The sequence below is a fragment of the Astyanax mexicanus genome, chromosome 13 (genome assembly GCF_023375975.1).
Source record: "Astyanax mexicanus isolate ESR-SI-001 chromosome 13, AstMex3_surface, whole genome shotgun sequence".
Taxonomy (NCBI): Eukaryota; Metazoa; Chordata; class Actinopteri; order Characiformes; family Acestrorhamphidae; genus Astyanax; species Astyanax mexicanus.
The window spans coordinates 39,519,697-39,540,631 of NC_064420.1; the positions used below are offsets into that span (position 1 = coordinate 39,519,697).

Genomic DNA, 20,935 nt, shown 5'->3' on the forward strand with positions numbered 1-20,935 from the left:
TTTCCAGCTGAATATTTTCAGTTGCCAAATATTCAATGCATCCACAACACTGGAATATATTCTAAATAAATAAATAATAAAAAAAAATGAAAGTGAAAAAAAGAAATACTATTTGAAAAATAATATATCAATACTATACCCTCTAACAGATTATATAAGATATCTGGAAACATGTTCAGAAGGCCTCATAGAATCAGCCTTCTTAAGCTATATGTAAATCTCTTCTGTAATTTATCTTCAATTGTCCCCTTCAGTGAGCTGTCTCTCCCTCACACAACCAAATACACATGTTCTAAACCACTCTCTCATCTAGGTCAGAGCTGGGTGTCATGTGCTGCTGCAGTATCCATGGCAACACACACATCCTCAGATATAAAATAAATAAATAAAAAGAAATCAATGTTTCCCCTGCATCCTGTGTTCTCAAAGCACCTGATGTTAATCACCCTCCTCACTGTTCCAACCCAACACATCTCAGGCTCTTTTATATGAAAGGAGGCGAGCTCCTCATTTAGGTTTCATTAGCATCCATTAGCCATTCAGAGTACTGTTAGAGTGGCTAAATGAAGCAATGAAGGGGGAAAAAATAGAAAAGAAAAAAAAGGCTTTCAGAGAATCAGAACGAATGAACCAATCAGCAGAATTTTACACACCATCATTCTCACCACTAGCAGCAGCAGTCTCTGTGGAGTCACAGCTCTCCTGCTCCGCCCCCTCCGCTGCTCCAACTGTGGATGTGGTTGAAGCTGCTGATGTGCAGGTGGGGTCAGCGGCCTCAGAGGCTGCTGGGTTCTTTGACCATTGGGGGGCATTTTTCTGAAATGGGAGAGATGCAGACAAAAGCAAGAATAAAGCCAGAGTATCACCAGCTGGTGTGTACCAAACAAGAGCATAGGAGTATTGGAGCATAACTCACACCACTCAATCCTTAACTACACTACAAAAAAAAACAACAACAACAAAAAGGGTCTTTAAATGGATCCACATCACATTAAACATTACATTAAATCACACACTGATATATATTTAAAAAATCCTGAACGACCAATCACAACCTCACTTATCCAAATATCAATTTTATGGTGTGATGTGAAGCTGCGTAACTGTTCACATTTTCTCTCTTATAAAGAAAACACAAGGAACACTAGAATCTGAATAAGGCCCACTGATGTGGGAATTCTGGGCTCATACAGACATCTGATATTACACATGTATACATCTGCCAATATACCTGGCTGTCTAGTCTACATGTATAATTTATAACTTTTAAACTAATAATAAAAAACAAGCTTAAACCAATTCATTTGAAAAGTAGCACGCCGTTTTCAACAATTGTAGTAGTATGGCCAGCATTGGTTTGAAATATTGGCTATACTTGCTGACATAATTCCAGTATTATAGTGCATTCCTATTTCTAAGTGCAGATGAGTGTAGTTTTTCAATAAGGATCTTTACAAACTTAAAATAAAATGTTCTACTTTATATTGACTGCAATTTTGACCAAAACCATGCATGCTAACTTCTTACCAGGTCAAGTTTTAGACAAGTGGATTCTTAAAATACTATACGGTGCACTTCAACTGTTTTTTTTTTGTATTACAGCTAAATGGCAAAACATCATGGGACAGGATCTAGTACTGTATCTAGTATTATGGAAGCTAAAGAACATTGCCCTGAACTGAAGAATGAGTTTTGGAGCTTAAATCAGGCCCAAAAAATATCTGACCCGACCCGGTCTGAGCACGTTCTGCAACTTTGTTTTTAATAAATAAAGCTGAAATGAGCGAAATCTGTTCAGAATGAGGTTAATTAACATAGCAACACTGAAGAAGCATCAACCTATTATTTAAAAAAATATTTTAATTATTAAAAAATTATTTTATTTATTACTTAACTATATAGTAATAATCACGCCATAGCTTTACATAAAATAAATATAACATTATAACAGTCACAGACAATTTTCTGGAGCCGAACCCAGCCAGAGGAAAGTACAGGGAAATCTCAAGTCAAGCCTTGGGTTGGGTTGGGATCGAACAGATAATCTAAGTTGTAATGAGTTTAGGGTCTGTACTAAATGTGGATGTGATTATGCTTGACTTTTTGCAAAGACAAGACAATAGTACCACCCACTGCACTGTATACTGTACAAAATGGAAAGTTACATCCTTGCTTAAACCCTGATAATTTGCGTCACCATGTTGTGAGCATGCTAGCAGTGAGCTGGCTAGTGTTCAAACTCACAAGATAGCACCTCACAGCTTATACAAGTGCCTTTCTCCACTATACAAGCATCCAGCACATCATGTACAGCCCTATAGAGAACTGAATGATAAGATGTATGGCTATAAGAACAAATGTATCATTTCTACCTTCAGGGTGAAGAGGCTCATCCGTCCTGGCAGCTTGAAGAAGATGCTGTTCTTCACTCTGTCGCCCCTCACCTGGGAGTGGAGCATGGTGACCAGGCAGGCCAGTGGGGCTGTGCCACTGTGTGTGGGTGCAAGTGAAAAGTCATTTTTAGAATAAGTACAAATATAGCAGAGTATAATTCACAAAGAAATCGTGATTGATATTAAATAATTAAGATAATTTAAAGGAATATTCCAGCATTTCTCAAACTCTTGAAGCTACACATGATTTAAAACCCACTGACCCAAATCAAGTTGGCTGGAAAAACACTGGAGGATTCCTTAAAATATACCCTAAACACTAGAAAAAAAAGAAAACCCTTACCTTCTGTTCACACAGACGAGATGATACGATGCATATAAAATGCAAGGGGGAAAAAAGAACAAAGAAAAGACTGTGTTTACTGTGCTAGCACAACACAGAGGGAATATAAGATCTATAAATATCAGTGAACATGAGTCTGCATTACGCTGTTCATTAAGAACAAACCTCATTTCTTTGAGTCCCTTTGTCTGGATGACTTGGAGGATCTGTTTGGGCGTCATGGGGGCATCAGAGAAGTCCTCAAGAACCTTTATGGGGGTGGGGGTGGGGCAGGAAATGGAGAAGCACATTCATTTCACAAGTGGAACATACATAGGCTCACACTGCTGAATACACACTTACTCCAACCACATACGTCAGCTCTAAATCTAGAGCTGGTTCCAGTTGGCAGCAGCGTCAGACTGGCAGAATTATTCCTCTAGCAGCAGCCCTGCTTTCAGCAGTTCTTTCAGAACTCACATTTAATTTAAACCAGGAGCAAAGCTTTGTTAATTTATTATTTAAATGCTCTCAGAATGCTGAGAATTCTGTTTTCAGGTACAGACAACACAAACAACCATACCGCACTAAAATATACAACTGCATGCTCGATAAAAAAAATAATAAGACAATCTACAAAATTATGGACAAATTATTGTCAAATCTAAAAGCATTAGCATATCACATAAATAGCTTCAAAGCTATCAAAATGTTAGTATGAATTATTCAGCAGAATTTTCACAGAAACACAGAGAACCTAATTTTTTTTTTGTTGCCATTTTTGGCCTAATAATATTTAATGCAGAATATTCAATGTAATTATAGGTATGAGGTATTTTTTCCCAATCATCAAATTATCTATTACAGATATTCACTAAACGTTGCAATGAATGGTAAAGAAAGCAGCTCTTTGGGAAAAAAACACGCAAATCAAACTTCAGCAGTTTGGATTACTTCAAAAGAAATTAATCCAAGACAATAATTCAATATTATTATATAGTAGGGTTGGGCAATATGCCCTAAAATAATATCACAATATTCCATGGTATTTTTGTGATAACGATACTCTTGGCAATATGACAAAACACTGAAAGAATACACTACTGCAACAACCCCTAACTAAGATATTAAAAAATACCAAATATCTCCATATGCTCATATATTTTTTTCTTATGCTAAAAACAGCAAAAAAGTAGTACCCTGATGTGATAATTAGGGGTGGGTGATATTTTAAGGTATAATATCGTTTACGATGTTCAAAAATGTTTGCGGTATTATTGCGTACGATACGATATGGCACACTCCTATTATATAGAATATAACTACCGTATTTTTCGGACTATAAGGCGCACCGTATTATAAGACGCACTATCAAAGAACGCCTATTTTCTGCTATTTTTCCATACATAGGGCGCATCGCATTATAAGGCGCGTTAAGTGACACTAGAAAGGGTGCCTATATCAAAGTGAACAGGGGTGGCGCCATGTTTCCCTTCCCCCACCGGGGGTGGTCGCTTGCCGGTGGAGCGTCTCAGTATATATAAATCTAGCTCTTTCAAAGTCAAACGAGTGCTGGATATTAATCTACACAGATTCCTCTCCTGAAAACTGTTTATTTGGGTGAGTAACGTGCTTCAGTTTATTTACAGTAAGCTTAGATTTCCAGATGTCCACTAAGGCTTGCTGCACCAGCGTTAGCATAGCTATCCGCTAGCACGCTAGCTAGTCCCCTAAACTAGTAAAGTTAACCCAAACTTAAACGACAGCGTTACACTGAGTAATCCTGCGTGTTCTGGTAAGACAGTGAGATATTAGCTAGCGATTCATCCCCCGTAGCTTGTTTTAACACTGTAAACAAGCAGATTACAGGCTGATAAAACTCACCTCTGAGAGAGTTAGCGCTTAGCATCTAGCTAATGCTAGCCAGGCAAAGCAGCACAGACTTACAGGCCGATAACTCACCTCTGAACGGTGAACGCTTAGCGATTAGCATCTAACTCTAATAATACTGCTCCAGCAGTATTAAAAGTGCTAAATTTAGAAAATACTGATCTCTGAACAGTGAAAAAGCTAGCTAGCTAAGCGGTTAGCATCTAGCTAATGCTATTGCTGCTCTGCACGGAGTGTGTGTTTACTGCTCCTTACACCTGACGGGTAAAATTTAGATAATACTGATCTCTGAACAGTGAATAAGCTAGCTAATGCTATTTGCTGCTCCAGCCTTGGAGCTGCACGGCTCTGGACTCTGTATAGCACTGAAACTCTCTATAACGCTGCACGGAGTGTGTGTTTACTGCTCCTTACAACCTGACGAGTAAAATCCATACAAAAGGCGCACCGTATTATAAGACGCACTGTCAATTTTTGTGAAAATTAAAAGTTTTTAAGTGCGCCTTATAGTCCGAAAAATACGGTAATAGAATAAAGCTATGATTTATGTACACAATACTGAATTATGATAGGATGCACTATGTGAATAGGAAAATTTATTTTTATTTTTTAGGATGCATACAACATCTGTTGTAGGCACCCTTGGCTGTTTTCTTTAATGGTAGCCTTCATATATTATTTATATCAATATTAGAATTATATTGTATTTACAGAAATACAGGAAACAAATTTTGACCTAATAAGATTTTCCAAAGTGCCTGCTTATGGATAAAAGACTATAACAATTTATAAATTATTAAAAGATACTGGAACAATAGGTGCAGTTTCTGGAGAGGGGATCAGATACATAAATCACTTTTTTGAGCAAAACTACACAATCCCATCCATCACTACCCTTCAGAACACAAGCACCCTGCTGTAAATTGCTCTAAAAGGGAGCTGAAAGGTTGTACTGTCTCAGTCCCTACTGATCTACAGACATTTCACACTGTGGAGCTGTACATCACAGTCACTGATCTAGGTTTTACAGATACCTGATGGGTGGAAGTTTAAAATCTTGAGCTGCTGTTGTCAGCTTGCTTTTCGCTGCACTTAAAATGTTTGATATGATATATCCTGATATATTTTGCAAAACTGTATCGATTCTCAGAAAGAGTATAGATTAATCCAAAGTTTACATGAACATATTGGTGATAAAATGTGGTTTTGTGTTGTAGTTGAATCCAAATTATTAGATAGCACTGACTGAAAAATCAGTAAACATTTATTTTGCAATACATTAAATTATTGCATAACTACATTTTTGCAAATACACAGCAACCTTACAAAATGTTTAGCTATAAAATGTTCACTACTAAAAATTACTAGTCAAGCCTCCTCCATTTCCCACACCTCTGCAAGGATGTCCCCACAGAAAATGCTACAACAAAGCTTCTTTTCATACTACACTACATTTGAAACCAAGGACACTGTAACCAGAAATGTTATGGAAAGTAAAGTGAAACAAAGATCCCAATTCTCCCACACACAAGCAAGGTATACAAGCAAGAACAACTGTGTACACACAACCACAAAACTCAGAGCTGAAAACAACAAGGAAGGAAATGTTGCAATTCTCAGATTCCTTCTCCAAACTACACAAACTTCACAGGTCATGCACTCAGAACTGTCTCTCAACACATTCATTACTGAAATCCATGCATATTAAATCAGCCATTATTAAGCCTGCACTCTTAAGAGTAATGGTGCTTCTAATGATTACTTAAGTGAAGCTGCAGAAAAACCACTTTAGTTACATAGAGAAGGAAGGTTTTAGTCAAGACGTGAGAACAATAAGCAGCTTCTATATCATTTTAAATCTTCAACTGATGGTTCTTTCCTTCACACAGCTAAATATACCCACAAATAAAGCTCTGGTAAAAAACATAAGAGACCACTTAAAAATTAAAAAAGTTTCTTTTCTGAATTTTACCAAATTAAAAACCTCTGGAATATAAACAAGAGGAAGATGAATGATCACAAGCCATCAAACCAAGCTGAACTGCTTGAATTTCTGCACCAGGAGTGGCATAAAGTAATCCAAAAGCAGTGTGTAAGACTGGTGGAGGAGAACATGCCAAGATGCATGAAAACTGTGATTAAAAACCAGAGTTATTCCATCAAGTATTGATTTCTGAAATGTATGAACTTGTTTTCTTTGCATTATTTGAGGTCTGAAAGCTCTGCATCTTTTTGTTATTTCAGCTATTTCTCATTTTCTGCAAATAAATGCTCTAAATGCATTCCATGAAAGCTAAAGAAAAATGCACTGACCAGCAGGATTCGCATGTGTGTTAAATGTGGAGGCAGAGTTTCTTATACCTTCCCCAAAAGCCATTAGCCACAATCATTACTAACCACGACACTATCCGCTGTGGGTGGAAATTTATATTGTGCATTACTGGTACATACCTGGCTCTGTAGACTGAGAAATACTAAATGCATACATAATAATTCATTAATTAATTGATCTGGCACCCACTCAAATTCTGATAATTTATGGTGCCTTGCTATGAGCATGGTGACTAGTGTTAAAAACTCAATTATAAGATGAGACAAAACCTCACAAGTTACACAGGTAGAGGTGATCACAAGACACAAAGGTAGCATGTCATAAGATCTACTTGCATACCGCTATCCAATGACTTTAGGCTGCATCTAACTGAATAAACACTAAAAATGCTCTAAACCAATTTTGTTGCAAAAGATGCAAAAAGTACTGGTCTGGTATTGTCAAAAAACTGTGTGCAATATTTGGTGTGCCTATAGAACATGACCCTGTGTGTCTTCTCCTTGGCTTCCCTGACCATCATATTGTAAAATATTGAGCAAGAGAGACTCTATAATCTGCCAACATTTGCTGCCAGAAAGAACATCCTATATTTTTGTTTGTGTCTTAAATGATGGCTTATTATGTGTATACTCAACTCTCCTGTGGACAGTTTCTACAACGTCTGGGACCCTTTACCCATGCTATATAGACTCCACATTGTCATCCTCCATAATTTAGCAGTATCCAAATAAACATTGCATCTGTCTACTGAGACTGGTCTCTTTCTTATTATTTGTCTTATTCAGTCATATCATATCCTGAATTTTTGTTTGTGATTTTGAGTAATTAAAAATTTTATAAAAAAAAAATAAAAAAAATAGGCTGATGTTAAACCACAGATCTTATTTTATCCTATTTATGTTTAAAGCTCCACTCGAAGACCCCCCCCCCCCAATTCTGTGGCATATGGATGGTGGCTGTAAAAGGCAAAAGCTGTGTCAAACTTACAACCCACCAAGGAATAAGAAATATCTAGGTCACACAAACAAAATATTTGGAGCCGTTCGCAATACTGAACAATGTTGAGCTATGACACATCAAACAAAAAAAAGGAAAAAAAATGTATCAATCACAGCAAACCCACCAATTTCCAGGCACAGAACAAAAGCCTAAACCTTCTAGAGGACTCTGAACAGCATGCCGCTGCATCGCAAAAAGGTTGTAACAGTTCTGAAGCGCCTGCCGTTTGTCATCAGACATGCAGCCCCCTTTCCATGGGATGAATTTTAGCTGCGGTTAAAAAAAGGGGGAGCCCCACCCAGATCCTGCCATGCGACGACAAACACACACACACACACACACACACACACACACTCCGCATCTGCACTAATGAGGACAAAATGTTCTTTGATAAAGGAATAAAAAGGAAACTGCTGCAGGTCTCCTAAATGACAAAGGCAGGCCCTATTAATAGTATTCTGAGACTAAAGTCTATCATAAAGTATGCAACTATTAAATAACTTTATATAACAGACGTTCAAATTCACGTTACATAAATGACAGAACGTGTAGACAATGCAATACCCCACTGCCAACAGTATCTGATTAGAAACATGTGTCCGCTTTCAGCAGGCTCAAGCTGGTTCCACGAATTGTCATTCCTCAGCTCAGCTTCTTGTATTGTTGACCGAATTCAAGCAATACATTAGAAGCTGTGCTGCATCCGTCATGTCCTTACCCCCTTTTTTTTATATGTGACTCGTATGTGCGTTTGTTTCTCTGGAACTCCTCGGCCCTGCACGCTGAGCAAGGGGTGTGTAGCGCACAAAATAGAACTGAACCTGCGTCTTTTGCTGGCTTTGGTCTTCTCATTTCCTACAAGTGAGAGGAAGAGACAGTGTACTTAACCTGCGTCCGCTTTAAAGAAGACCTGGATTTCTGGTGCGTGGGAGAACTTTCTGGTTTCTGACTGACTCACAGACCAGCAGATACCTTCTCCCACAATCACTACATAACAGCAGTTGCATTATGCAGTGTGCAGCACTATTTCTCTTAGAGAGAGGAATTATGCTAGCAGACAGCTTTCTAATCAAATGTGTGTTCACTTTATTTATAAAACCACCCATAAAAATAACTAAATAAATGGTTCATAAATTGATGTACTGACCATGAAGAAACCTTGAATGTTGGCTGATACCAGGATCAATCCCATATTACATTAATTACTACTGCACTGTATATAATTAAAGCACTTAAGATGAGCATCTTGGCTGCATTTCAATTGCATACTTCACACTAATAATAAAAGATACAGACTATTATTCACTGATCTTAATATCATGATACAGGTGTTCAGATTCAATGTACAGATTGAATTTGAACTAGAGGCCGACCGATCGATCGGCCAGCCGATTTAATCGGCCGATGCCGATTGATAAAAAAATAACAAAAATCGGCCGATTAAATCGGCTGGCCGATCGATCGGTCGGCCTCTAGTTCAAATTCAATCTGTACATTGAATCTGAACACCTGTATCATGATATTAAGATCAGTGAATAATAGTCTGTATCTTTTATTATTAGTGTGAAGTATGCAATTGAAATGCAGCCAAGATGCTCATCTTAAGGATTTTCTTATTTGGCCGCGCCAATTTTAATCCGGCACATCTGCGGGCAGCTACTTGGAACGCAGCGCAAGGTTTCAAGAGTGAGCAAGACTTTCAACGGGTAAGGCATCCATTTTTACAATCCAGTGTCCCAAAGTCTGTATTTTCTCTCATGATTAGTAATCTGTGATGTTGCTTCATTTACTGAAAAAGAATAGAATTTCAACTGCATCGGTGTTGTAGCATTTCTCTCCAAACGAAACTATGCTTAGCGTTGATGGCAGGAGTGCATTTGGAATGCGCCCTGACTATGCAAGGCAAGCCCTATCTATAAGCTCTAGTATAAAATAACTGACGTCTCTTCTTCAGAAACGAAAATCTAAGTAAATAAAATCAAATTAACACTTGATATTTTCAGTATTTAAATTATTTTTAGACGAAATGAAAAAGGGCAGGACTAAAACTGTTTAAGGATATTTGCAGCATCAGCTGCGCTGAAATAATAATTACTGGTTAGTCAGGATTATTAGAGGACTGTACTTCTCCTTATGTATAAGCTTTATTGTAAACGAATTAATAAAACAAATAGTTTCTAAAATAATGGAGTTAAAATAAAACATATCTTTTTCCTTCACTACAAACAGACATTAAATCATGCCGCCTCCTGCTGTTCTGCTGTAAAACTCACCCGTTTAAAACGGTTTGCGCGGTTAGATATTAAATGAAACGATGAGCAGAATTTTCTGTTTTGTCGGGTTCTACTTTAGAACCCCCTCCAGACTTTTCTGATAAAAGCTCATTTTATCCTGAACCTATAAAGTCCGCGCTCTTCAGCTTTCTCAACTCATTTTCCGCTCACGCACCGAACCTCCAGTACAGCTGATGAGACGCGTTTCTCTGGCTAAGGAGCTCGTTTGAAGAAGAAAAAAAAACAGATAAAGCTATATTTATATTACAGCACCTGTCTGTTTTTGCATTATTTATAATTTTATTCTTAATTTAAACGTCACCCATTTTTGTAAAATAATAGCTGCAGCCCTAATGTGAACATTTTATAACATTGTCCTCCCATGTCCATTCGTTTTCAACTGCATGGAGTTGAAGAAGAAATGAGCTTTGCCGTTTTGGAGTAACTATCTAAAGTTGTCACATTATGGAAGTCTTCTTGCACTCTGTTAAACATATTAAAATGAATAATTAATAGACTAACAGACTGCAACAAGTCATACATTTGTTAATTAGTAGGCCCCTACAGTAAATTTTATATAATAGCCAACATAATATTTCTACTATAAACATGAATATATAGTGTAAATAGAACATATGTTATATAATGAATAAAATAAAATGTTATGGATAATACAATCTAAATAAAATTAATATTTTTTTTATTAACATATAGTGATATAGTAACATTAAAGTCACTATAAAATGCTAACCTTATTTTCAATAAATTGTGTGAAGTTTACAACTGTTGTGCCTCCTCTTACTAGTATGATTTTAAGCATGCCAAATAAATATAATATGATAGCATATCGGCCCTAAAAATCGGCAGGTCACATCGGCCATCGGCTGACTCTGACCACTAATGATCGGTATCGGCATCGGCCTTAGAAAAACCCATATCGGTCGGTCTCTAATTTGAACACCTGTATTTAATACAGATTCAATGTAAATCACAACATATTGATACAGTAAGCATTATGATACGGCATGATGCAAACATTTATATCTAAACATTGAAGAAGAAAAAAAAGTACAAAAAACATTTATAAAATTAAATGAAACGGTGGCTTTTTATTGAGATTAAACCCCTAGTTTATACTGCTACAGCATGGCTCAAATGCACCTCCTGAGGTTGTTCATGGCATTGGATTAGTCATTTTTACATGCTTTGGCCAGATACTCTCTCTACTGACCTGCAAGGAAAAACAAGACACTATCACTTCTATTTCCAGTTCACTTACTGTATTTTCGCACTATAAGGCACACAGGATTCGGGTCTATTTTCACACCAAAGGCACACTGGATTATAAGGCTCATTATGCGGCACTAGTAAGGAACAGGGGTGTCACCAGTGTTTCCTTCTAGGAGGTAATGAAGTTAAGTAAAGCTAAGCCCAGTAAACAAAACTGTAATTCTTAAAATATATATATTAAAAAAAAGGTAAATGAGAGCTAGTCTAAACAGATTTTTCTCTCCGGTTCTGTTTTTACAGTATTAAAGAGCGATATTAGCTAGCGGTTCGTCGCACGTACCTTGTTTTAACATGGTAAACGAACAGACCACAGGCCAAGAATTCTCCCCTCTGGACTTCCGTATAATGCTGAGCTTTAGCGGAGTGGCTTAACTGTTCCTTACAACCTAACTGGTAAAATTCCTACATAAGACACAATGGCGATTTTTGGGAAAATTAAAGGATTTGAAATTCGCCTTATAGTGCGAAAAATACGGCATATAAATCGCTCAGATTTCTTCTTTTCTTCTCTAAAATAGCCAATTGAATACATATTTTTTTTATTACTAGCTGAATGCGTACTGAGAGATACACCATCTCAAAACAGGTTCTTATATCAGTGATCCTCAACCCTGTTCCTGAAATTCTACCTTCCTGCATACAGTCTTTTAACTCCTCTTTCCAAGAATTAAATACATTTCTTCTAAAAGCTATGAACCTGTTTACACCTGGTCACTTAATCCATCTTAAATATATTTATCAGTATATCTGGATAAAACCAAGCCACATAAAAAATACATTTGTAAACACATCCAATATGCATTAAAAATGGATAAAAATCCGAACACTCAAATCACACCAGGAGGCATTCTGAGACACATTTGAGCTACGTTACAGCAGTGTAAACACACCCATCTCTCAAACACATTTACCAACCAAAACACCAGTATTAATTGCCACTTAATATGCAAATTTGCATATTTTGTCCAAACATCAATCAGATTTCACTAACTACACAGTCTTTACTAACTACAGATGCATTTGACTACCAAATGTAAATGCTGGGTATAAAAATGTTTCTTTTAATGGTATGGCTTTAAAGCACAAGACTGTAGCCCTCATGCCACCACGTCTTTCTATGCTTTCTATTTTTGGACCACTTAAACTAATGAAATGCCCGTTTCCCACCAGGGAATTGAAACAACAAAATGTGGGGCGGCTCTCTAGCACCAGTGCTGCGCCGCACCCCACCCTAAATGGTAACCCTAGAGTTACAGCAGCAAATGCCACAAGATAACAGCGGCAGTGCCGACACAACGTGGCTTTAGATTTCAGACTTCAGTCAGCCTATACCACAAACTGAACAGCAGCGCTATAGTTCATACTTACAGCTGACACTCTGGGGGAGTGTAGACTTGGCAGTGAACCAATGGAGAGAAAGATACTGAGGCTAGACAGATAAATGGGAAAAAGATCCAGGGCCCAGTTTCCCAAAAGCATCTTAGCGTTAAGATCTTTTAACTGTTAGAGAGAGTGCTTAACGTGACGCTCGCTTAACCGTTCAATGATTCTCTTTGTGCTAATATGTTTTCGGGGAACCCAGTCTTGAGCAGCAAGAGAGAGGTCTGAAACTTAGCTTTTTCTTTATTTTTTTTATTTTTCTGTAAAAGAAAAAATGGAGTTTTGCATTTTGATGACATAGCTAGAACATCTAACTTGGACTCGATTCAACCCTTAGAGAGCATCTGAAACAGGAAGCTCCTTCTCTTCCAGATTCTGAGGTCATAAAGACTTTTTCTAGCCTGTAACAGCAACGAAAGTCATCATGCTATATATACACACACATACAACTCTGATATGGATTTGTCAGCAAATTTGTGCCTCCAAAAATCATGACAAATTTTACGAAATAAGAACATTTAGAGCTTTTTTTTATTGTGTAGAAAACCTCTAGCTATTATAATAGAAGAGTTGCACAATTTGCAAACATTTAGATGCTTCCTATCTAAGCAGTGTTAATTTGCTCAGTAATACACTACTATTACAATAAGTACAAATAACGTTCGTATACATGAAGGGTTTTACATGCATTGTATTAATTCTTTCATTCTAAAGCTATCTTTATTCAGTAAATTAGTGTTTAAATTATGTTAAATCAGGTGATATGGGGACGAACTGAACAAATACACACACATTCTGGGAGCGTCTATGAGAAACCTGGAGCCAAGCTTTGTTCTCAAAACTACCTCATTACCTTTTACTGTATTTTGAGTTTTTATCATGCAGAGCTTCTCTCTAATTGACTAAATAAATAAATGTTTTTTATAATGTGCTCAGGTTTGGGGCAGAGGTGGCCCTGTGGTTAAAGCACTGGCCCATCGACAACAAGGTTGTGGGTTCGGTTTCCGGGTTTGGAAGGCTGCCAACTTTGGGCCCTTGAGCAAGGTCCTAAACCCTCACTGCTTCCCAGGCATCGTAGCAATTGCTGCCCACTGTGAAAGGTTTCACAGGCAGGTTACAGGACTGTCAGCAGCTCTGTCCTCTTGTAGCTCTGGACAAGTTTTGAATAAAATCTCTTTAGGCCATCTTTAGCTTTCGTGAGCAGAGTAATAGGCCTAACAGGATTTCCTTCGTATGCATATACACTATATGTATGACCCATGAACAGTCAAATCAAATTTAAGCTTAATACTGTTCAACCAGAGAAGGTCTGACTCACTGATTGAACAACATAAAAGATACAACCTCAATCCTCTTTGCTGAACTGAATGCAATATTACTTATCGTGTTTACTTATTAAGTACAGCTTATTACTGTGCTGGTATGTTGGCAAAGAGCAATTGCTATGTTAAAACACAGAGTGGAATAAAATGGTTTTTAAATGCCAAGAACATGATTTAATTCAATTATGTCTGGGATAATATATTTTCCAAAATAAAATTAATTATTATTTGCATCTGTTCTAACATGATACAGTTTTCAGTCAGAATCTCTCTCTTATTGATGTGATAAAATGTTTTAAATAATGTGCTTTCACATAGTTTCAAACTATGCTCACAAGATCTCAACTACTTTCTTTAAAAAAATCAGAAATTCTTATTTTAGTCACTGCATGCATGTTTATATTCATCTGTTTTAATGTGTTTAGAATGAAAGGATGGGATGAAGAAGGTAAAATGGGCCTCTTTTATTCTGTAATAGCAATGCAAGTTGCTGTAAATATGCATTTCTCAGAGCTTTTGAAGAGCAGTCTTGTAGCGGCTCTGACCTAAAAGTGAGCAATACAGAAATATTTTTTTGCATTCTGTGACCAATTTTGTCATTGTGATATAAAACATGCTTATCTGAGCATGCTGATCAGATACAGAGAAACATTTCAATACAGGTAGTATAATAAAAGTCATGTTTAATTTGAGTATTTGTAGCACATCCTAAATATAAATCAAATCAATGTACAAAAAAATAAATAGAGTATTTTAACAGTTAAGAGTTTGCTGCCACTGATGTTTTTGTATGCAAGACAAAACAAATATTGCAATGTTTTGTTGTTCTGCAATATACATTACATATATTAAACAATACAGGGACATTAAGCAGAAGTCAACAACCCAACATGCCATGTTGTTAATATTACACCGTGTATCCAAAAATGGAGGAAAATAAGTTGTCACAGGAAACTAAAACAGTATAAATTGTCCTATAGTCCTAGCACCTTTGGTGTACATAATCACACTCTGATACAACTGGGTGATGTGTTTTTAAACACAATATTTCAAGACATTTTCACAATAATTTTGACACACTATTCAAATGCTTTTTCCATGCATGTAAGGGATATTGAATTGTATATTTGGAAGATGCGCAGCAAAAAAATATAAACAGGATTTTACACTCTCTGTAATAAAATGCACAGTTGAATCAGTGTTCTTTAGGTACTGCTGAGATAATTTCTTCAATATACTTATCGTCAATATAAGAACATTTATCACGATTTAATAAAATATAGATACATTGTGCAGCTCTAGGTGTATTGGATTAAAATTAATTGACATTGGACACCCTGAGATATACACAAAGCTATTGCACGTGGATACATTGCAATGATGCTGAAATCTCTAGGGTTTGTGACTAGGCCTGTCATGATAACTTCAATATCGATTTATCGTACAATAAATAAAAATGATCTGAACGTTTTTCATAATCGCGATATCGTTTATTGTGTTTATTTGCATGTTCGTTTACACATATACAACCGTGAACAGTATTTTAGACACTGACTCCATACACACAATGTGGAGTAAAGTAGGGGAGAAATAAGTATATAATTTCCAAACTAATTATAATAAATGATTAATTCACATTTTGTTGTATTTAAAAAGTGTACAATTGCTTTTTATGCTATTCTGTTATCATTATGTCAGTGGAATTGAATAGTCTTAAAATTAGAAAAATATCGTGCATCACAATTTCTGGAACAATATATTGTCCAAAAAAAAAAATCTCATCATGACGGATCTATTTGTGACAGTTGGGCAGTGTAACACAAAGCAATCCTGACTGTTCTCCTACATAGTTCCCCATTGGTGAAAGAGCAGGAGCGTCCCTTACTATCTTTGAAAAAAACACCTCTAACTACTACTTCTAACCTTATTTTCTCCCCTTTCTTTCCTGCTCTCTCCCAGTATTACCCTTTGGCCTCTATTAGGCCAAAGGGTAATACTGGGAGATGTTTTTGCCTTGAATTTCTATCTCCTCTAATGCTAATGAACATCATTATTTGAAAGTTGCTTTGGATAAAAACGTCTGCCAAATTTAATGTAATGTAATGTAACAGGGTTCACAGAATACAGAATTTCTTATGCCATATTACATTTTAGACATCACCTCTTCCAGACTCTCCCCTCTGGCAACAGGCTTTAGACCATCAAAAACCAGCACAGCACAACACGCTAACAGCTTCTTTACCAGAGCTGTAGCACTTCTCAACCACAGTGGACACCTGAGTCTCCGAACTTCACTGAACTGCACTGACTGGAGAAGAATGTCTGTACAGCTGTGCAAATAAGCGTAGTGCAAGTGAGCAAATTGTAAAATCCAAATGTTATCATCTGGAATTACAATTGTAAGAAATTATAAACATTTTCTTGTACGTTGCTCTACATAAAGCAAATTAAATTAAATTAAATTGCATTTAGCCTATAACGGTCAGAAAGTTCAATTAATAAACAACACACTGACCCGAAATAAAGCGATTCTGACATTATCTTATATTATCGCCTTTACTTCTTAAAGGACATGTGTTTCATTTAATTTTATTTATACACACACACACACACACCAAGCTTTATAGTATAAGAAGTAGTAAAATATATATTTTTTAAAACACAAGCAGGTGCCTGAAAGGCTGAAGATCATAAATGAGAGTGTGGGTAAGGAGAGCAGGGTATTGTGCTTTAGGCTTTTCAGTGAAAGTGCCACGACTGTATGGCTTGTAACTGACAGCACGCGTTTTACACATGCCTGGATTGAGCAATGTATTGCTTATTTTTTTCCCTTGCCTGAACACACACACACACACACAGGGTTAGGCTAGGGCTAGAAAACACACACACACACACACACACACACACACACTGCGCAGCTACAACAGCATGTGGAAACACACGGCCTGCAAACACAGGCTACGTTAGGCTATATTTCCACTAAACAGACTGTAATACGGTTAATGAAAGACTACTTACAGACAATTACCATTAACTGTGTAGCTATCTAACTAAATACGCTCTTTTAGCATATCTATGAAGCTAGCTAACGTCTGTTAGCTGTTTAGCTAGCTATATGATACAAGTCTCGCAAACAAAGGGTCAAACGCGTAGCGGGGCTAACACGACTAAGCTAAGCTACGCTACAAGTTGTGCTGTTTTTCATTCATTTGTAAGCCTTAAGAAAAGCTGGGATCTGTTTAGTTTAAATGGTCACATTTTCACCTTTTAAACACCAGTTTCTTATCATCCCGGAGCTGTGGATTATATAGAACTAGGCCGGGTTATATGTTTAACACGCTGCGGCGTGAGAGCACTCCCTCTGCGGGAACAGCCCGAGCGCCCGCAGTAACGTTCACCCAACATAGGTTATTAGTTAGCTTGAGCTAGCTAAAGCTCAAGCTAGCTTTGTCCGGTGTTGCGTCGAGCTGTGCTACCCGTCGAATTGTGCTGCTTAGCCGTTCTGCGCATGCGCGGCTGGGAATTTAAAATATTCGCGTGTGTTTTTCACGTTAGAGCCATTTGTTTTCTCGGGTGCATTTAACTTTTACAAAATTAGCTTATATATCATTATTAGCTGGTATCAGCTTACCGTTAAATTTGTAAAAAAAAAAAAAAAAACGTGAAAAAACATTTTTAATGTGATCTCAATCTAAACCCTGAGCTAGACAGACAGATATAATTAAATGTTTTAAAAATTAGTTTTTTAAGGGACTCTGCACAATATTATGCACACCACCAACCAACAATATACATATATTATATATTTAATTACATTTAAAAAAGTATCACAAAACAATGCATTTAAATGCATATAAATATAGCATATAATACATTCACTTATATTAAAAAGCCTTACAAAACAATTCTTTCAATGTATATAAACATAACATAATATATTCAATTGCTTAACATGACCTAGCAATTATAACGTTATTTGTGCTGGGATCATTTTAAAATTCAAATTGTATGACGCTTTATATTATACAATTATAGTTAGTTAGCTAACCTAGCTAGGTTATATGCTTTTTCTGTTTTAGGTTAGATTTTATTTAACCTAGCTAGCATAGCTATAAATACACACCATAGTAGCGCGTTGTGACAATGTAGCACAATTCGACGCAACACCAGTTCGTGGTTGAGCAGACATCGCTTTGAAAGATCACTTAAAATATCATTTAAACACAATATTGTTATATAATATGAGAGTGGATGTGTGTATATTACCATACGGGCGGCCTCTGCCCACGTACGCTCCTTCTTTCTCTTCTGTTTGTCCTTCATTTCCTCGGTCTTCTCTCGCCGATGCGTCTGATACTACTATTACTACTACGGCTGCTGCAGCAGCGCTGGCGGATATGAAACGTGTGAGCTAGCGCAGGCAGCAGCACGGGCGGGCGGGCAGGCTAGCTAACTTACTAGCGGAGTGACCCTGACCGAGCCTTTTCTGCAGCAGCCGAACCACCACAGCTCAGCCCTGTAGCGCAGATGGAACCGTACCCCCGCCCGCTCAGCTCGCAAAAACGACGGCCACAAATACTCGGCTCCTGCGAAAACACAAAAGCTCCCCCAGTCGTTCCGCCGCCGCCTTCTTCTTCTTCTTTTTCTTCTCTTCCAGCAGCGCCAGGCTTTTGTAGCTGCCTCCGTTTCCCCCGCAGCTAACCAGTAAACACGCAACGCAGGGCGCACAGCGACCAAGCCCCAGCACCACGCACCGCCGCCAGCACACGAGCACCGGGCATTCCGCTATAAAAATACAAATACTATACAGAGCTATACCCGCACAAACCCGCCCGCAGAACACCGCGCGCGCACACACAGACACAACAGCGAGGTCAAAGGTCAAGCCCACACTGCAGGAATGCAACACAAAACAACACTCTCCCCATCCCCCTCTTTACACTCTCTCTCTCTCTCTCTCTCTCTCTCTCTCTCTCTATCTCTATCTCTCTCTCTCTCTCTCTCTCTCTCTCTCTCTCTCACACTCAGCCGAGCCTAGCTGACGTCTCACACAACAGCAGTGGGACCCCGCCCATTATTATGCATACCACCGACCAACCAACAAACTTCACGAGTCTTACAAAACAATTCATTTAAATATATAGGCATACAATATATAATATAATTATATTAAAAGTCATACAAAACCATTGATTAAAATGAATATACATATGATATATAGTATAAAAATATAATATATTACATTTTATTAAAAAAATAATTGCTAGCAAATAAATAAGATGCTTTATTAATCCATGGGAGGAAATAAGAAGAGGTTCTAGCAGCTTAAAGATAGCAGTAAATGTTACATTTTTTTGGGTTTAAAATTAAAAAGTTAGGTATTAAGGGACCCTGCACATTATTATACATACCACCAACCAACAAAGTTCACAAGCTGTGTTACAATCAATTGGTTTAAATGTATATGCATATAATATAAAATACATTCAATTATATTAAAAATGTAATTGATGAAAAATAAATAAGATGCTTTATTAGATAGATAGATAGATAGATAGATAGATAAAAATAAAGAATATATATATATATATATATATATATATATATATATATATATATATATATATATATATATATATAGTAATATAATATTGTCAAATGATTGGAAATGAATAATTAAATAAATGTTTTAAAAGCTAGGGACCTTGCACATTATTATGCATACCACCAACCAACAAAGTTCACTAGATATAATACAATGAAATATGTAAAATATAAAAACAACATGAATTGAAGCAGCCCCATTCTCTTTTTTTGGTTATATCTTTATATTACAATGCACTGGAATCTTTTTGTTCAGTGGATTGTGTTTAAATGTATGAATGCATTAGCCAAATGTGCAATTTATTATGTATGTATTATGTTACAATTTGCTTTAAAGGTTTTTCATTTATTTAATCAGTGATCACAATTATATATTTGCTGCTCCAAAGAGATTGCAGTGCAAAATATATATTTATTTCAAATGAAAATGCTGTTTGTAATTTGTAATAAGGTAATGTTAATACATTTTACAATTTTGGTTTAGACAGATGTTTTACCAAAGACAGATATGGGCAATAACTCATTAAGTGGAAATACATGCAAAATTATATTTATATGGGATGTGTTGACTGCAATATGCATAGTGACAATAGCTTCGCCAAGGGGAATTAAAACAACCAATGTTTATGGCTAGTTAAATGAATTGAATGAAAATAAAATGAAATACTACTATTTGCTTTTATTTAGAGGTTAATTGGCTCTAGCAAGTTTTAATAAATTATACTTAAAGTTTACTCTGAATAATATTACCACCATTAAGGTTACATGAAGCAAAGGCATAAGATTACATCATGGGGGAAGTAGTCATGTCCAATCTACTGGTCTAATTAGCTGGTTAACTTGTATAATACGTTTATAGAGGTTGAACAGCAGGGCTTGATTAACAGAATTGTAAGCTAATTTTAATCAATTAGCCATTTTCATCTTTAAACCAAGGAAGCACACAGTTGTTCTCTTCAGTTTACTCATGTTTTTAGTGGTAAGTGGTTCATCAGTGAACAACTCCAATTTGTTTTACCCAGCAAACACATTCATGTGGACCTCACATGGGTAAAATATGGCCATTTGAATATGTTGTGTATGTTTTTACTGGGGCCCAGTTGGGCTTCCTAAATGTACCCCATCATTAC

The 20,935-nt window shown here is 36.7% G+C and overlaps 1 protein-coding gene across 4 annotated transcripts in view; it reads right to left on the reverse strand.

Moving 5' to 3' along the window:
- asxl1 (ASXL transcriptional regulator 1) overlaps nt 1-19,145 on the reverse strand; it is a 29,032-nt gene extending 9,887 nt beyond the window's left edge. The window contains exons 1-5 of one of the 4 annotated variants that reach the window (XM_007246841.4): nt 18,468-19,145; nt 2,902-2,984; nt 2,737-2,739; nt 2,373-2,490; nt 654-816 (exon numbers count right to left, since the gene is read on the reverse strand). In XM_007246841.4, the coding sequence (XP_007246903.3) occupies nt 654-816; nt 2,373-2,490; nt 2,737-2,739; nt 2,902-2,984; nt 18,468-18,524 (424 nt within the window). In that variant the 5' untranslated portion in view covers nt 18,525-19,145. Of the gene's footprint in view, nt 1-653; nt 817-2,372; nt 2,527-2,736; nt 2,740-2,901; nt 2,985-18,467 lie in introns of those variants that run through there. The other 3 variants (XM_007246843.4, XM_015605191.3, XM_007246842.4) reach the window with 3 other exon arrangements.
- Nucleotides 19,146-20,935: the final 1,790 nt, after the last annotated feature.